Source organism: Clupea harengus, chromosome 8 (assembly GCF_900700415.2).
Source record: "Clupea harengus chromosome 8, Ch_v2.0.2, whole genome shotgun sequence".
NCBI classification, from domain to species: domain Eukaryota; kingdom Metazoa; phylum Chordata; class Actinopteri; order Clupeiformes; family Clupeidae; genus Clupea; species Clupea harengus.
In genome coordinates, this window is record NC_045159.1 from 29,673,618 (window position 1) to 29,688,357 (window position 14,740).

The 14,740-nt window shown below is 45.0% G+C and overlaps 1 protein-coding gene across 1 annotated transcript; it reads left to right on the forward strand.

The window, feature by feature from the left end:
* The first annotated feature begins 878 nt into the window (after positions 1 to 878).
* On the forward strand, positions 879 to 10,525 carry LOC105899244 (integrator complex subunit 2). Its single transcript, XM_042708522.1, is given in 16 exon segments — positions 879 to 1,096; positions 1,361 to 1,486; positions 1,911 to 1,982; positions 2,200 to 2,314; positions 2,607 to 2,675; positions 2,887 to 3,021; positions 3,255 to 3,431; positions 4,274 to 4,347; positions 4,719 to 4,747; positions 4,750 to 4,919; positions 5,335 to 5,610; positions 5,806 to 5,913; positions 6,358 to 6,463; positions 8,000 to 8,143; positions 9,927 to 10,022; positions 10,113 to 10,525. Coding segments are annotated over 16 exon segments (2,112 nt in total). The 3' UTR covers positions 10,310 to 10,525.
* The last annotated feature ends 4,215 nt before the right edge of the window (positions 10,526 to 14,740 follow it).

Sequence of the window (14,740 nt, forward strand, 5' to 3'; positions counted from 1 at the left end):
CTCCTGCTTTTCTGGATAAAAAGCACTTTAGCGTTTACATTTCTCAACCGATTTCATTGATTCGTTTATATATTGAATGGTTTATGATCTACGAGAAATAAAAAAAAAAGTTTTGTCTCCATGTTACTTAGAATCTTGATAGTAAGGCTATAAATCGCCACAGCCATATGTACATACATCATATATGTCTATGATAATCGCTGCTAGACGCTCACTGTTCTTATGCTCCCACAGCTCATTCACTTTGAAATACTGAAACGAAATCTAAATGATAGAAATAGTGCTTCTTTAACTACTAATATTGAATTTGACCATCATTGAGAAAAACGGAACAGAATCTGCAAAATAGCCTAGCATAGCATACTCAAACTACTGAAAGAGAAGGCAAATGTAAACAACCATCAAACACCTGCTTTCTATATTTTTATAGCAGTGAAATACATACATTCAAATATACACATTTTTGTACATATACACAATTTAATATAAGCATGACCAAGACCATGCATAGTTTTCTTTGCCCTCCGTTATCGTATCTTTTCAAAACTTTTCTGTTAGCCATTTCTGATATGCAGTAGCTATGTAGATACTAAAGCTAGCTTCGTTTATTGTTTCCATGGTAACAGGAGCCGTCTCCGTCTTTGCTTTTCTGTTGGCCATTTCTGATATGCTGCACACGAAGGTACGAAAACTGCTCAAAACACCATCGAGCCACATGTTGAGTGACGCATGAATACGCATTCCCATGTCTCATTCTCTCTTCCCCTTACTTTTTCTCTTTCCCTCCCTCCCTCCCTCCTTTTTTCTTTCCTACTGCCCTTCTCCTCCACCTCACCTCACCTCATCCCTCTCTCTCTCTGTCTCTCCTCTCTCCATGAATGTCCATCATTTTCTCCTCCTCTTTCCTCCCTCCTCGTCCCCCCCAGAGGAAGCGCGAGAGCAGCACCCACGTGCCCAACGACAGCGAGGGCGACTCCGCCCGGGGCCGGGGTGGGGGCGGCGCCAGGGGGTACTCGGGCCTGAGGGAGGAGCACGTGGTCAAGGCCAGCGCCCTGCTGCACCTCTACTGCGCCCTCATGGGCATCGCTGGGCTCAGGTGAGATGCCAGCAGACACCCGTCACTTTTGTTCTATCAGCTACGGTCATGAACTGTGGTGTTTAGTGTTAAAAGGACGTATACAGTTCGTTTTACAGAGACAAAACATGCTACATTTGCAAACACTCTGAATGTGAAATATAAACTTGATCATGAAAACATTTGTACTGGTATTACTGTTTCTTACACAGCGTTTAAATGTTTTGATCTGTGTGTGTGTGTGTCTGTGTCTGTGTGTTTGTGTCCCCTCCCTACCCCCCCCAGGCCTACAGATGAGGAGGCAGAGCAGCTCCTCCAGCTGATGACGAGTCGTCCTCCCGCCACCCCCGCTGGCGTGCGCTTAGTCTCACTGGCCTTCTGCAAGTTACTGGCCTTCCCCACTCTAGTCAGGTACGGACACTCAACGGACACAAATAAACACCCCTCTCTCACACACACACACACTTCATACCACCCCCTCCTCTCTTCTCTGCATTTGTTCTGTCTGTGCTCCTGACTTAACTCATCATTGGAACTTTTATCAGTTGAACAAGGTGATCAGAAGCATTATAATACCACTAACTTCAATCAGGTGTGCTTGCATCAGGGAAAAGTGGATTGTATCAGCAGGTTCCCTTGGAGGAGGATTGAGAACCACTGTGCTATCCAATTTGCACTGAGCAGAGTATAGCACCCTCTTGTGGCCATGAGCGCCTAGAGACAATTGTATTGTTATGGCGCTATATAAATAAAATTGAATTGAATTGAATTGAATGAGTGGTACTGAGTTACATGTCTTTATGGCTATTTAATGGCTACTTGTGTCGTCCTGTAGCACCCCGGAGCAGGTGCAGCTGATGGTGATGTGGCTCAGCTGGATGATCAAAGAGGAGGACTACTTTGAAAGGTAAGACAGGCTGAAGTTTGACATTTGTATTCATATTTAGCTATTATTTATAATATTATCTATTATTTTTTGATAGAATACTAATATAGATAGAACCATAATAATGTTGTGAAGTTGAAATGATGAATCAAGACCTCTGGAATCATTTGTAATGGCACTATTTTTGTCTCTTATCTCTCTTTCTCTTTCTCTCTCTCTCTCTCTCTCTCCTCCTCAGTGCTGCTGGAGTGTCTGCCTCCTTTGGAGAGATGCTGTTGCTGGTCGCCATGTATTCCCACAGCAACCAGTTGAGTGCCATCATTGAGCTGGTGTGTTCTACACTGGGAATGAAGGTGAGGGATCGCTGACGGAGGACAGACTCTCTCCCACATCGCTGCTAAGCACTCCAAGGCCAACTAGACACTGTGAACCTTACCTTTCATAAATAGTGAAAGCTTGTGTGCATTCAATATCAATTCAGCGTCAATGCAAGGCGTGTAGTTTTGCTAAAATAATATAATTTAAGCCGAAATGTAAGGTTACAGAAGTTTTTTTTGCAGTTTTCAGGTATCAGTCAGTTGTGGATGAATTGAATTCCACCATGAAATAATACTTTTTGAGTGATAAGCTGATCTCTCCCTGTAGATTGCCATTAAGCCAAGCTCTCTGAGCAAGATGAAGACCATTTTCACCCAGGAGATCTTCACTGAACAGGTAGAGTATTGCATACTGTTTGTAGCTAGCTACGCTAGTTCATGTACCATTTTGGCTATATATGACATGTAATAGCCTACCAATGTTGTAATCTGTAGATCATGATATTGGCGTTATGTGCTTTAGTTGATTTTTGCGTTGAAAGGACCTTCATCCGTAGTTGGATATAAGTAGGCGCTTTGGATGTACATGCCGGTCATTTGTCTCGTAGGTGGTCACTGCCCATGCAGTCCGGGTGCCTGTCACCAACAACCTGAGTGCCAACATTACAGGCTTCCTGCCTGTCCACTGCATCTACCAGCTGCTGAGGAGCCGGGCCTTCACCAAACACAAGGTCTCCATCAAGGTAAGTCACCTGTCCGTCAATATAGTCGTCACCAATCAGCTACTGGCATTTTGGCCCTATGGGTTAGAGCTGGGCCAGTTGGATGTATCTCGATTGTAAACTTTTTATGTAATAATTTGATTACACCTCAGAGTTTTGTATAGTATTGTTTTATTGCAGTTATAATATGCAAGTGGTGTGTTTATGTGTGTGTGTGTGTGTGTGTGTGTGTGTGTGTGTGTGTTGTCACTCAGGACTGCATCTTCAGACAGCTGTGTGAGAGCTCCACCCCTCTGCACACTCAGCTCCTCCCACTCATTGACGTCTACATCAACTCCATTCTCACGCCCGCCTCCAAGGCCAACCCAGAGGCCACCAACCAGCCAATCACAGAACAGGAGATCCTCAACGTCTTCCAGGGAGTAACTGGGGTAGGTCTGGTCCTGCTGACTGGAAACACAATGACACAAACTACTTGCAGCTACTTGCAGCTACCATTGTAGTCCTTAGGCGGGAATCACCCTGAAAACAATGTAGCAAAAAGGAACACTCAGATCATAACAATTCTCTTTGTTTATACAGAGTTCTATCTTTTTGTTAAGCGATGTGAAGTACTAATTTCTGAACAACGAAAAATAAATGTCCCGCCCCTATTAAGAATCTTGCTGCTTTGATTGGTCGGAATGACTGAAATGTTTCTAGGATACATTAAACTGACACTGATGAGCATTGCGTTATGCTCTGGAAGTTCAACTCGAATCGACACTCTGCTCCTACATCACTAGCGTAATGCTAGCAGTGTCAATCGCTCACCATAGCAAACAGTAGAAACAGTCACTGCTTCTACCGCTGGTCAGTGAGATCACCACCTTACACTATATAATCTAATTATCCTCAGGGGTGTACTTAAGCCTGTTATATGGTGTTATGTGCCTGATATATCCATATCTACATGAGGATCAAGTTGGCTACCAGTTAGCTAACATACTCGCATAACTTGCTTTGGTTTTTGAGAACCTATTAATAAATAAAGTGACTAGGGGTGGTGAGTTTGCCTGCTACTCAAATATGACCCATCGATATGGAAGTCATTTTTCTTTCTGTGCAATATTTGTTGCCTTTACATTTATACATGAACAGAACCCTGCTGTGTTGAGTATTTGGGTTGGGATGTTGTAATACTGTGGGCTAGTGTATTTAAGTGTGCGGCACTAACATTACATGTGCTAACATTACATGTGCTAACATTATCGCATTTGTATCATTCTGACAGCTGCTGTATCACCTCAACGTCATTCTATTGGTTATTTTGCAGAAAATGTATCTCTTCATCTACGCTTTCTGCGAGTATGTGATATGACTCTCTCTCTCTCTCTCTCTCTCTCTTTCTCTCTCTCTCTCTGGCAGGGGGAGGGTGGGCGTCTTTTTGCTCCCTTTCAACGTTCACTCCTATGTGGAGTGTGAGTGTAGAGGGAGGTTGTATTTGCCTACATACATACCAGATGTAGAAACAAAATACAACATCATGGTAAACAAATCAGTTGCAAGAAAGCCACCACAGTATGTGTATGCATGTGTGTGTCTGTCTGTGTCCATGTGTGTGTGTGGGTTTGACTTGTGTGAAGGGTATGTTATGACTCTGCAACGTGTTTGCGTGTGAATGTATGTGTTCTATATCTGCGTGTATGATGATGGCTGTCTCTCTGGCTGGTTCTCAGGTGTCCTCCACTCATGGACATCACCCTGCACACAACGGCTACCTGCTGGCCTCCAAGGCCTACCTGAACGCCCACCTGAAGGAGATGGCGGATATGGAGCGGCAGACGCAGACCATCTCCAACCTGGGCCTGAGCGGCCAACAAGCCGACACGCCCGAGGTCACCCGCGAGGAGCTGAAGAACGCCCTCCTCTCCGCACAGGTCTGTGAATAGCACACAAAACAGCGCTTACACAAACACACATATGTGGACCACACACACACACACACACACACATGCATGGTGTCAGCAGACTGTGCACTCACCCTTGCATTCATGCTTGCATTTGGGTAATCCCAGATATGCACATGTTCAAGCAGAGATGAACACAAGTACAGCTGCTTGAAGTCATTAGCTTCACCCAAAACGAAAGCTATATTCTAAATCCATATACTGGTATATTAGTATTTCATTTGAATTTATTATGAAGTTATTTGACATGTTTCTCGTTGTTTTCTGCAAAAGCAGATGTATTGTAATCTGCGAGAAGGAGTTGCTGAGTTATCATTCCTTCCACTCTTTTCCTGTTCTTCTATTTTGACCTTTGAACTCCTGATTACTGACCCCTGACCTGTAGGACAGTGCCGCAGTGCAGATCCTGCTGGAGGTGTGTCTTCCCACTGCGGGGGAGGAGCAAGGACCGGGGAGCGGGGGTGACAGCCTGCTCCACCGAATGAGGGGCAACAAAGCCAAGTCCTCCGGCGATGTGACTGCTGCGATGGAGGAGGAAGAGGAGGAGGAGGAAGAGGGTGGCTTGCTTAGCAACCTGAGGGAGGTGCAGTGTCTCATCTGCTGCCTGCTGCATCAGATGTTTATCGCGTACCCCAACATCGCTAAGCTGGTGCACTTCCAGGTATAACAGTGCTAGACGTTTGCACTCCTTGATCTGTCAGGGACATGTGCTTTGTGTATGGTGGCAAAAAGCAAAGAGAAAATCCACGGAGCCGATTGTCAACACTGCCTGGCCTCCTGGTCCTTTTTCAATTTCCTCTCTCTCTCTCTCTCTCTCTCTCTCTCTCTCTCTTCTCCTTCTATTCTTTCTCTTCAGGGTTACCCCCAGGCACTTCTGCCACTCACCGTAGCGGGAATTCCCTCCATTCACATCTGCCTGGACTTCATCCCAGAGCTGCTGGCCCAGCCTCAGCTGGAGAAACAGGTGTGTGTATTCGGCAAGAGTGTGTGTGTGTGTGTGTGTGTGTATGCATGTGAGTCTGGATGTGTTTGGATATACGTCTGTGCATAGATGTGTGTGTGTGTGTGTGTATTCGGCAAGAGTGTGTGTGTGTGTGTGCATGTGAGTCTGGATGTGTTTGGATATACGTCTGTGCATAGATGTGTGTGTGTGTGTGTGTGTGTGTATGCGCGCAAGAGTGTGTGTGCGCATGTGAGACTGTATGTGTTTTGGTATTCGTCTGTGCATAAATGTGTGTGTATGTACAGTATGTGTATGTGTGCTTGTATAGGCCTGGGCTGAGGCTCTTAAATAGCCCTTCAATAGCAAGGGAAAGTTAACACTTAGATTATATGGATTGATTGATTGATTGGTTGATTGGTTCATTGATTGATGGTTCATTAAAGTATGGTTTGTTTCCTCTCCCAGATCTTTGCCATTCAACTGCTGTCTCATCTGTGCACCCAGTACGCCTTGCCCAAGTCCCTGAGCGTGGCACGCCTGGCTGTCAGTGTCATGGGCACACTCCTCACAGGTGCCACTCTCTCAGCTTATTGCAGATGCCTCTCACCGCATCTCTCTCTCCCTCCCTCTCTCTCTCTCCCTCTCCCTCTCTCTCTCTCCCTCCCTCTCTTTATTTCTTTCTCTCTCTCTCTCTCTCTCTCTCTCTCTCCCTCCCTCCCTCCCTCTTTCTCTCTCTCTCTCTCTATATATATATATATTTATATATATTAGATTTCCTCCGGAAATAAATCACATATGCATTGCTCCATGGAGTGTACGTGCAGTCAAGGCTTCAGTTATGCAGACAGGAAAAAGACTTTCTCCACTGCCACTCCACACAAATAATATATATATACATACATTATACAATATATACATTATTTGTGTGGAGTGGCAGTATAGAAGGTCTCTTTCCTGTCTGCATAACTGTAGCCTTGACTGCACGTAAACTCCATGGATGTGATTTTTTTCCGGAGGAAATCTGAAAAGTGCTATATGTAGTTCTGGCTATCTGTCAGCTAGCCAGCTATATTAGTTCGTACACCACAATCCAAGTAAATTGGGGCAGTGTATCACTAGGTTTGTCCATGTAAGTAATTCAAAAATGTAAAACGTTACCTGACACAGCACATGGTCATAGAACTTCTTTTTCATTTTTTGTTCTTCTGACTCTTGTCTGGCTGTTTCTCGGCCATATCTCTCGACAAATTGATTATGTTGTAGAGCATGAACACCCCTGTTGCTGATTGGCTGGAATAGTTTACCCATTTACAGAGCCAGGACTATGTACAAACAGTTGTTTTCTTCTTCAGCGCACACAGAATGGACAGCTACCAGACCGTGAATAGAGATTCACAGAATTTGACAAGTGTATTGGATTAGAATCACTTACTACGCCTTTAACTTAGTCAAGGCAAATACACCCCTGTAGGTCTTCATTTAAGCACTCTAGCTTCTGAGCCAGCTGCCGCCCCAGAAGAAGCCTCTGACGCTGCCGCCCCAGAAGCAGCCTCTGACGCTGCCGCCCCCGACGTAGCCTCTGTCGCTACCACCCCAGAAGCAGCCTCTGATGCTGTCGCCCCCGAAGCTGCCTCTGACGCTGCCGCCCCAGAAGCAGCCTCTGATGCCCCCGACGTAGCCTCTGTCGCTACCACCCCCGAAGCAGCCTCTGACGCTGCCGCCCCCGACATAGCCTCTGTCGCTACCACCCCAGAAGCAGCCTCTGATGCAACTGACGTAGCCTCCGTCGCTACCGCTCCCGAAGCACCCACTGCTGCCCCCGACGTAGCCTCTGTTGCTACCAACCCCGAAGCAGCCTCTGTCGCTGCTGTCCCTGAAGCAGCCTCTGAAGAAATTGCTGATGGTGACGCCACTGAGGCCTACGCCACAGCAGAACCAGCCGCCGCAGATCAAGCCGCCGCTCACCCTGCAGACCCAGCCGTTGCTCACCCTGCAGACCGAGCCGTCGCTCACCCTGCAGACCCGGCCGTCGCTGACCCTGCAGACCCAGCCGTCGCTGACCCAGCAGACCCAGCCGACGCGCACCCAGCTTGTGCGTACCCTACAGCCAGCGCTGTCGACCCGGACCCCACAGCCACCACTGCCGACCCGGACCCCGCTGCCACCTCTGCCGACCCGGACCGCGCAGCTGACCCGGACCCTGCTACCACAGCTGCCGACCAAGATCCTACAGCATCCGTTTCCGATGCAGGTCCAGCAGCACCTTCTGATGGCGTCGCTGCTGAGGGCTCTGCTGTCCCGAGCGCCCCTGTCCCGAGCGCCCCTGTCCCGAGCGCCCCTGTCCCGAGCTCCCCTGTCCCGAGCGTCCCAGGCGCCCCTGTCCCGAGCGCCCCTGTCCCGAGCGCCCCAGGCGCCCCTGTCCCGAGCGTCTCAGGCGCCCTTGTCCCAAGCGTCTCAGGCGCCCCTGTCCCAAGCGTCTCAGGCGTTCCTGTCCCAAGCATCCAAGCTGTTCCTGCGCCGGTTCCAGGCGTCCCTGCGCCGGCCCCAGGCGCTCCTGCTCCTGTCCTTGTCTCCAGTGTTCCTGGGTTCCCTGTCCCAGCTGCAGCAGACCCAGGGCCCGGTGCCGCCAGCCCTAATGAACCAGAGAGTCCAGGTGCCACGACTACCCCAGCCACAGGCCTTGCAACCCCAAACTCCAATCGATATCGCTGGCAACTATTTGTTGTTAGGGTGGTTGTTGTTGTGTTTATTGTTGGTCTGTTTGGCCACCCACCCGGCCAGTCGCCAAAGACTCTGCCCCTGTTTGGCCACCCACCCGGCCGGTCGCCAAAGACTCTGCCCCTGTTTGGCCATCCACCCGGTCGGCTGCCAAAGACTCTGCCCCTGTTTGGCCAGCCACCAGACATTCTGTCCTTGCTCGGCCGTCCACCCGGTCAGCCACCAGACCCTTGGGTTCCTTCCAGCCTTCTGTCTGGTCCGGTCTGCCCGCCTGCCTTGCTCTGGACCCCCTCCACCCACCCTAGGTGGATTTGATCTGTTTGGTTTTTTTTTTTTTTTTTTGGGCCGTCTGGAATCCGGCCCTTAGAGGGGGGGTACTGTAAGGTCTGTGTTCTGTCTGTGTAATTTCTGAGTTTGTCTCCCTTGTGTTGTCACATGTTTGTTCCCATGTCTAGTCCTCGTGCTTCCTTGTTCCCGCCATGTGCTTTCCCTATGTTTGTTTGTCTATGCCATGTGCCCTCTTGTTGTTGTCCGTGTCTCCACCCCTCACCTGTTCCCAATCTCCCGGTTTGTTTGTATTATTGGTTTCACCTGTTAATTCCCCTTGTTTAGTCCACCTGTGTCTTTGTCTGCCCCGCCTTGATTGTTCTCACCTGTCCCTCGTGTGTGTGTGTGTGTGTGTGTGTGTGTGTATATATTAGTCCTTGTTTTCTTGTTTCTCGTTGGGTCTTCGTAAATTGTTGTTATATGGTATGTTCCTTGTTTTTTCCGCTGTTCCTAGCGTTTAGCGCTTCCTCCTTGTTAAAGGGATTACTCGTGCTTCTGACCTCTGCCTGCCCTACAACTATTCTCCTGCCTATTCCCTGTTTGGTTTTGTTTGCTATTTTTGGACTGCCTACCTGTGTACCGAACCCGGCTAGTAAAACGTTTCACCCTTTAAATCTACCCCTGTGCTGAGTCGTGCAATTGAGTCCTGCACAACACCCACCATTCGTAACAGACACCATGAGCCTTCGTCTTGAAAACAAATGAACATGAAAATGACAGATAGGCTATAGAGTTTTACATACCTAAAAATGAGACACCGCGTTTATTCATTCACTGTTTTCCATTTAAATTTGTTCCGAAATTCCAGGTTATGAAGAATAAGCTCAAAATGACGACAGTATCTAGGTTTCATAATGCCCTTTTCATTTTGTGGAAAAATCCATCTAATGCCATCCTTTCCCTTTTGACTGAACATACTGTCTTCCCTTTTGACTGAACATAACATACTGTACGCTGCCCATGGTTGTTCCAGTCATTTGTCTTGACAGGTGTGGATGGTTACACCCATGTGATCATACTCATGCAGCACCTAAAGGCTGTGGCACTGTCACTGCAAGGCCAGTTGTGGGTGCAGAGTGATCTTAGTATCCTCATTCGTAGTAATCAATTTGCAACTCATTCTGTTTTTCTAATCACTGTGCTCTATGATTGAGCTGGTGTCTAAATGTGATTGTGTTCATGTCATCCAGGGCTGCAGTATCTGAAGGAGAAACCCCAGGATGCTGTGTCCATACTGGGCCTGTCCAAACACACCTCGCCCAAGAGAGCTTCCTTCGCCCTGTGGGGAACCGACCCCGACGTCCAGCTTTGCTACCAGATAGAGACGACCTTCATGGACATCATCCAGGCCAGCGTGCAGACAGACCAGTGATGGTGATGGTGAGAGCCAGAACCGTGGCCATGACAACCAGAGCAGTCACCGTGACAACCAGACCTGAGACTGTGAAAACCAGAGGAGTGACCCTGACAAACCAAAGCAGAGACCTTGACAAACCAGAGGAGCAGAGACAAGGAATGATCTTTTTGTAAACTGTGTGTTTGTGTGTGTCATGAATTCATCGCCCAGTTCCTCGTGAATGGTAGCAATAGAGGGGACATGTCTTGAAGGTCGTCCAGGTAGGGAATATGAGTTGTATGAAGGATGCCTGTGAAGACGTTGGTTCTTGTTTGGCATGCGGTAGTGAGATATTATTGGTCTGTTTTCTTGACCACTGTACAAATCTTTTCCAACGCATTGTAAAAAAATGTTTTTAGTTTTGTAAGCACTGACCTTTTTTTTAGACTTTGCATTAAAATGTGTGAAAGATTTTCTGTGAAGATATTGTTATTGTGATTACTACTTTTAACATTCTAGAAGGACAGATGTGCAGATGTGATGTGTTATGGACATTTTCAGTGACTGTGAATCAACATGAGATCACAAGAAAGCTCCAGCACCGTGTAATTAGAGCCATTTTCACTATAAGTAAAAAAAAAACATGGATACAGCAGGAAGGAAAACTAACTATTGTAAGCTTTTTTTCTGTGAAACATTTTGATTCTTGTGCGTACGCGTGTGTACGAGTGTGTGTGTTTGAATAGGCTTGGACAGTCGACCCAACCCATTTGTGCTGCTGTTCTCATGGTGAGGGAGAGTTGGTGCTACGTTTGCATTTTATCGATTGGTTGAGTTGATTGATTGATAGATTGTTTGCTTGATTGGTTGATGGTTCTTCATCAGGTCAATGTTTGTTTTCCTTCCCAGATTTTTTGCCATACAGCTGTTGTCTCATCTGTGCACCCAGTAGTCTACGCCCTGCCCAAGTCTTGGGCTGTGGTCGAATAGTCAAAATTGCATCTAATCTCCTTTCCTAACCACTTTTACTTGACCTCGATGGAAAACGTCATGAGTGAGTAAGTATGTGAGGAGAATTCATAAGGAATTAGGACATGGCAACTGTGTGCTCATGAAATGCCACTGCACTTACACTAGGCTCTGTAATTATGTGATGGTGGATGTTGAAATGTTCCTACAGCATTGTCTCCTTTCCTTTCGTAAAGGACTGTCCAGTGTGCCCTATGCTGAAGGAGATAAGAAAGGAAGCTTTGGACAGGAAGATAATACGTAAAAAGAGTGTGCATGTATTCCGGGTTTATCAAAGAAAGTGTGGCAAAAGACAAAAACTCATCTGTTAAAATGAACAAGGAAAAACTTTCGAAAGCTGTAGTCTGTTTGTGATAACCTAGGGTGCAATAGAATATAAAATATTATTGCCAACTCTAAACAATCCTTGGAAATACTGTGATCTAAACCGTAACTCTGTAAAGCCTTATCAAGATCTATTTGTATTTCTTGTATTCAGTAGAAACAGTTTGGTGTAACGATTATTTACGATGGTCCAAGACTATTAAGATGGAGTTTGTCCACGGACTAGATCTGGATTTCCAGTAATATCGGCTATGAGGGACAAAGTCAACCAAAGGCCTTCATGAAATGATATTTGTTCAGTCGGATGCGAAGGGGGAGATTTCAGTTGATAGACTTTGCAGTTCTGCGTTTTTCGTCGGCTGAAACATAATATCTTATTAAAGGAACCAATCTTGGTAAACCTAAGTAATCTGGCTCCACTCAATTTAGGAACTTGGCCTTAGTCCCTGCTCTTTTAATGCAATGCTGTTACCTGTTGACCCACCTGGCGGCCCTAGGAATAGTGTCGCTCAGGATATCGCCACAGCCGTTTTCTAGATTAAGGTGTATTCCATGGACACACCCTGTTTCTAGTTTTGGAGAATAGCATGGAGGGCGGGTTGTTACCTCCAGAGGGGGGTTACCTCCAGAGGGGGGTTACCTGCAGAGGGGGGTTACCTGCAGAGAGGGGTTACCTGCAGAGAGGGGTTACCTGCAGAGGGGGGTTACCTGCAGAGAGGGGTTACCTGCAGAGGGGGGTTACCTGCAGTCTACAGGGTTCAGAATTCCCATGTTTATCTTCATTAAAACAAATCTATTCAGCTGCAGGACAGAGGTCACTTCACCACTTACACTGAGACCATTCAAATCAAACCAAACATGACAATGAAATCATCTTGCAATGCCATACAACACCTAGTACCCTTAATTACATTTCCTCCTCTTAGTTCTCAAAGACATGTTCTGTAAAAAACTCACCTAATTACTGCAGAGTTATTGAAACTAAAAGTCCATCTGTGTTTTAAGATCCAAAGGTAATCAGCCTGCACCCTAGAGCCTTACAATATGCTCTAGCTTTGTGAACTTGAATTAGGGAATATGAGATAACATGAACATGTCTCCAAAAAGCCATCATTGCCATCATTGCCATTCATACATTTGTGTATTGTATTGTATGTTGTATTGTGTGTCTCAATATATTATGATGACTGTAAGTGCCATATTGTCTGTGAAATGTTATTCCAACGGGATGTCAAAATGCACTTTTTTATTATCCACACAACTGAAAATATTAGTTTTGTAAAAATGACATAGGTTGGCCCCTCCACTGTCATACAAACTTCTGTTGTACAAGTAATCATTTATTTCTGTATCAAAGTAATGACAGATGAGCAGCATATTCAAGATCAAGGTGGACTTTTCAATCCAATATTTACATGAAAAAGCTTTACATTTTATTTTATTATATTATATTATATATCCTTTACTGCCCATATAGTAAAGTGACTGCACTGATGCTGTGCTAAAATGTTCACTTGCTGTGCAGACAAAGTTCAGATTAATAAAGAAATATGAGATTTAATATGATGTGTACATCACTACAGTTGCCCCGGCCATATTTAATATGCATTTCGCATGTCCACCATGTCATGAAAATGTGCGTCTGTTCTGTATTAGCGTCTCATTTTAGAGCATCTCTCACTTTATTGTAGGTAGGGTTGCAAAATTTTGAGTTTCAGAACAGGAAACTTTCCACTGTAATTTCATGGATTTATGGGAAATTTCTGTTTTGGGGGGGAATTTATACTTTCCTCTGTATGGACTGTTACAAAACACCCGAAAGGGAGGAGTCTGTTAAGAAAGATTTTGTATGTTGAGAGATTTTGATACAATTCAAAATCACTTTGTTAACAACTATTGACACCATAAAAACACTTGCTCAAAGCATAGGAATTGTTTTGTTAGATATTCTCAATGTTGAGGTAAAAAGAACATTTTCAAGATTCATTAGAGTTCCTCATCACATCAGCTCCCTTGACTTTGCCTAAAAGACTACAAGTCCCATAATGCAACACCAGCAGGCTAGTGCAGGCTGCTCATTGCTCTTTAAGTTGGAACACCTGTGTTTGGAAGGTCTCTCTCAGCAAACATCTCAGCAGAGAGAGAGGCAAACAAACCTCTTAAAAACGCCAATGCTGCATACTGTTTGCATTCATTTAAACATTCTTTCAGTCATTAGTTGGGATTGTTTCAGCAATTCCACCTGTTGTAATCCTTGGCACTTATTTCATTCATTTGTTGGATTGAAATTGTTTGAAATGTATTTGCATTTTTGTATGACTTATGCGTTTTGTGTTTTGAGAGTTTTCAACCTGATAGACCAACCACACATCAACAACAAACAAATATGGAAAACAAAATATTGAGCTGTGTTGGAAAGAGTTGTCCCGTGCGTCCTTTGGGGTTCATGTACCAGGCCATTTCAAGTTGTGCCAGAGTTGACCAAAAAAACCTAAGAACTTGACACTCAATATACATTTGTTTGTCATGAGCATAATGAGTTCATGTGTTGAATGTAGTGCAGCCAATCCAGCGATATTAGTGGAAAAGCCAAAAGCTTTACTTTACTTTAACTTCACACAAAAATAAACTTTACTCACTCTTGAGCGCTTGATTGAAAAGATTACAGCTAAAGGAATTTAAGGGAATTTTTACCTTTAACACATTTTACAACCTGTTATAATGCAATTTAAATGTCATGTTCTATTCTTTGTCTTTTTTGTTCTTTTTTATTTTATTTATTTAAAGCACATAGAACTGTCTCTGTGTATGAAATGTATTATATGAATGAACTTGTCTTGCCTTGACTAGAAAAATATCAAATACAAACTTGGTGTCCCCTTAGACTGACAAAATAAAAACAAACACAAAACCTTATATAATGGCACATTTATTTTTGCTGTCAAAGTTTGACAATGTAACCATTCTTCAAAAAGCTTCAAAAAGGATAAAAAGGAACCCTGACAAGCACGCAAACAGACATTGAAATACAACAGAAAACAATGGATTAATTAAATTGAGATGAATGTAATGAATATAACAATGAGCAGTTATTTAAAAATCAGGTAAATTTTC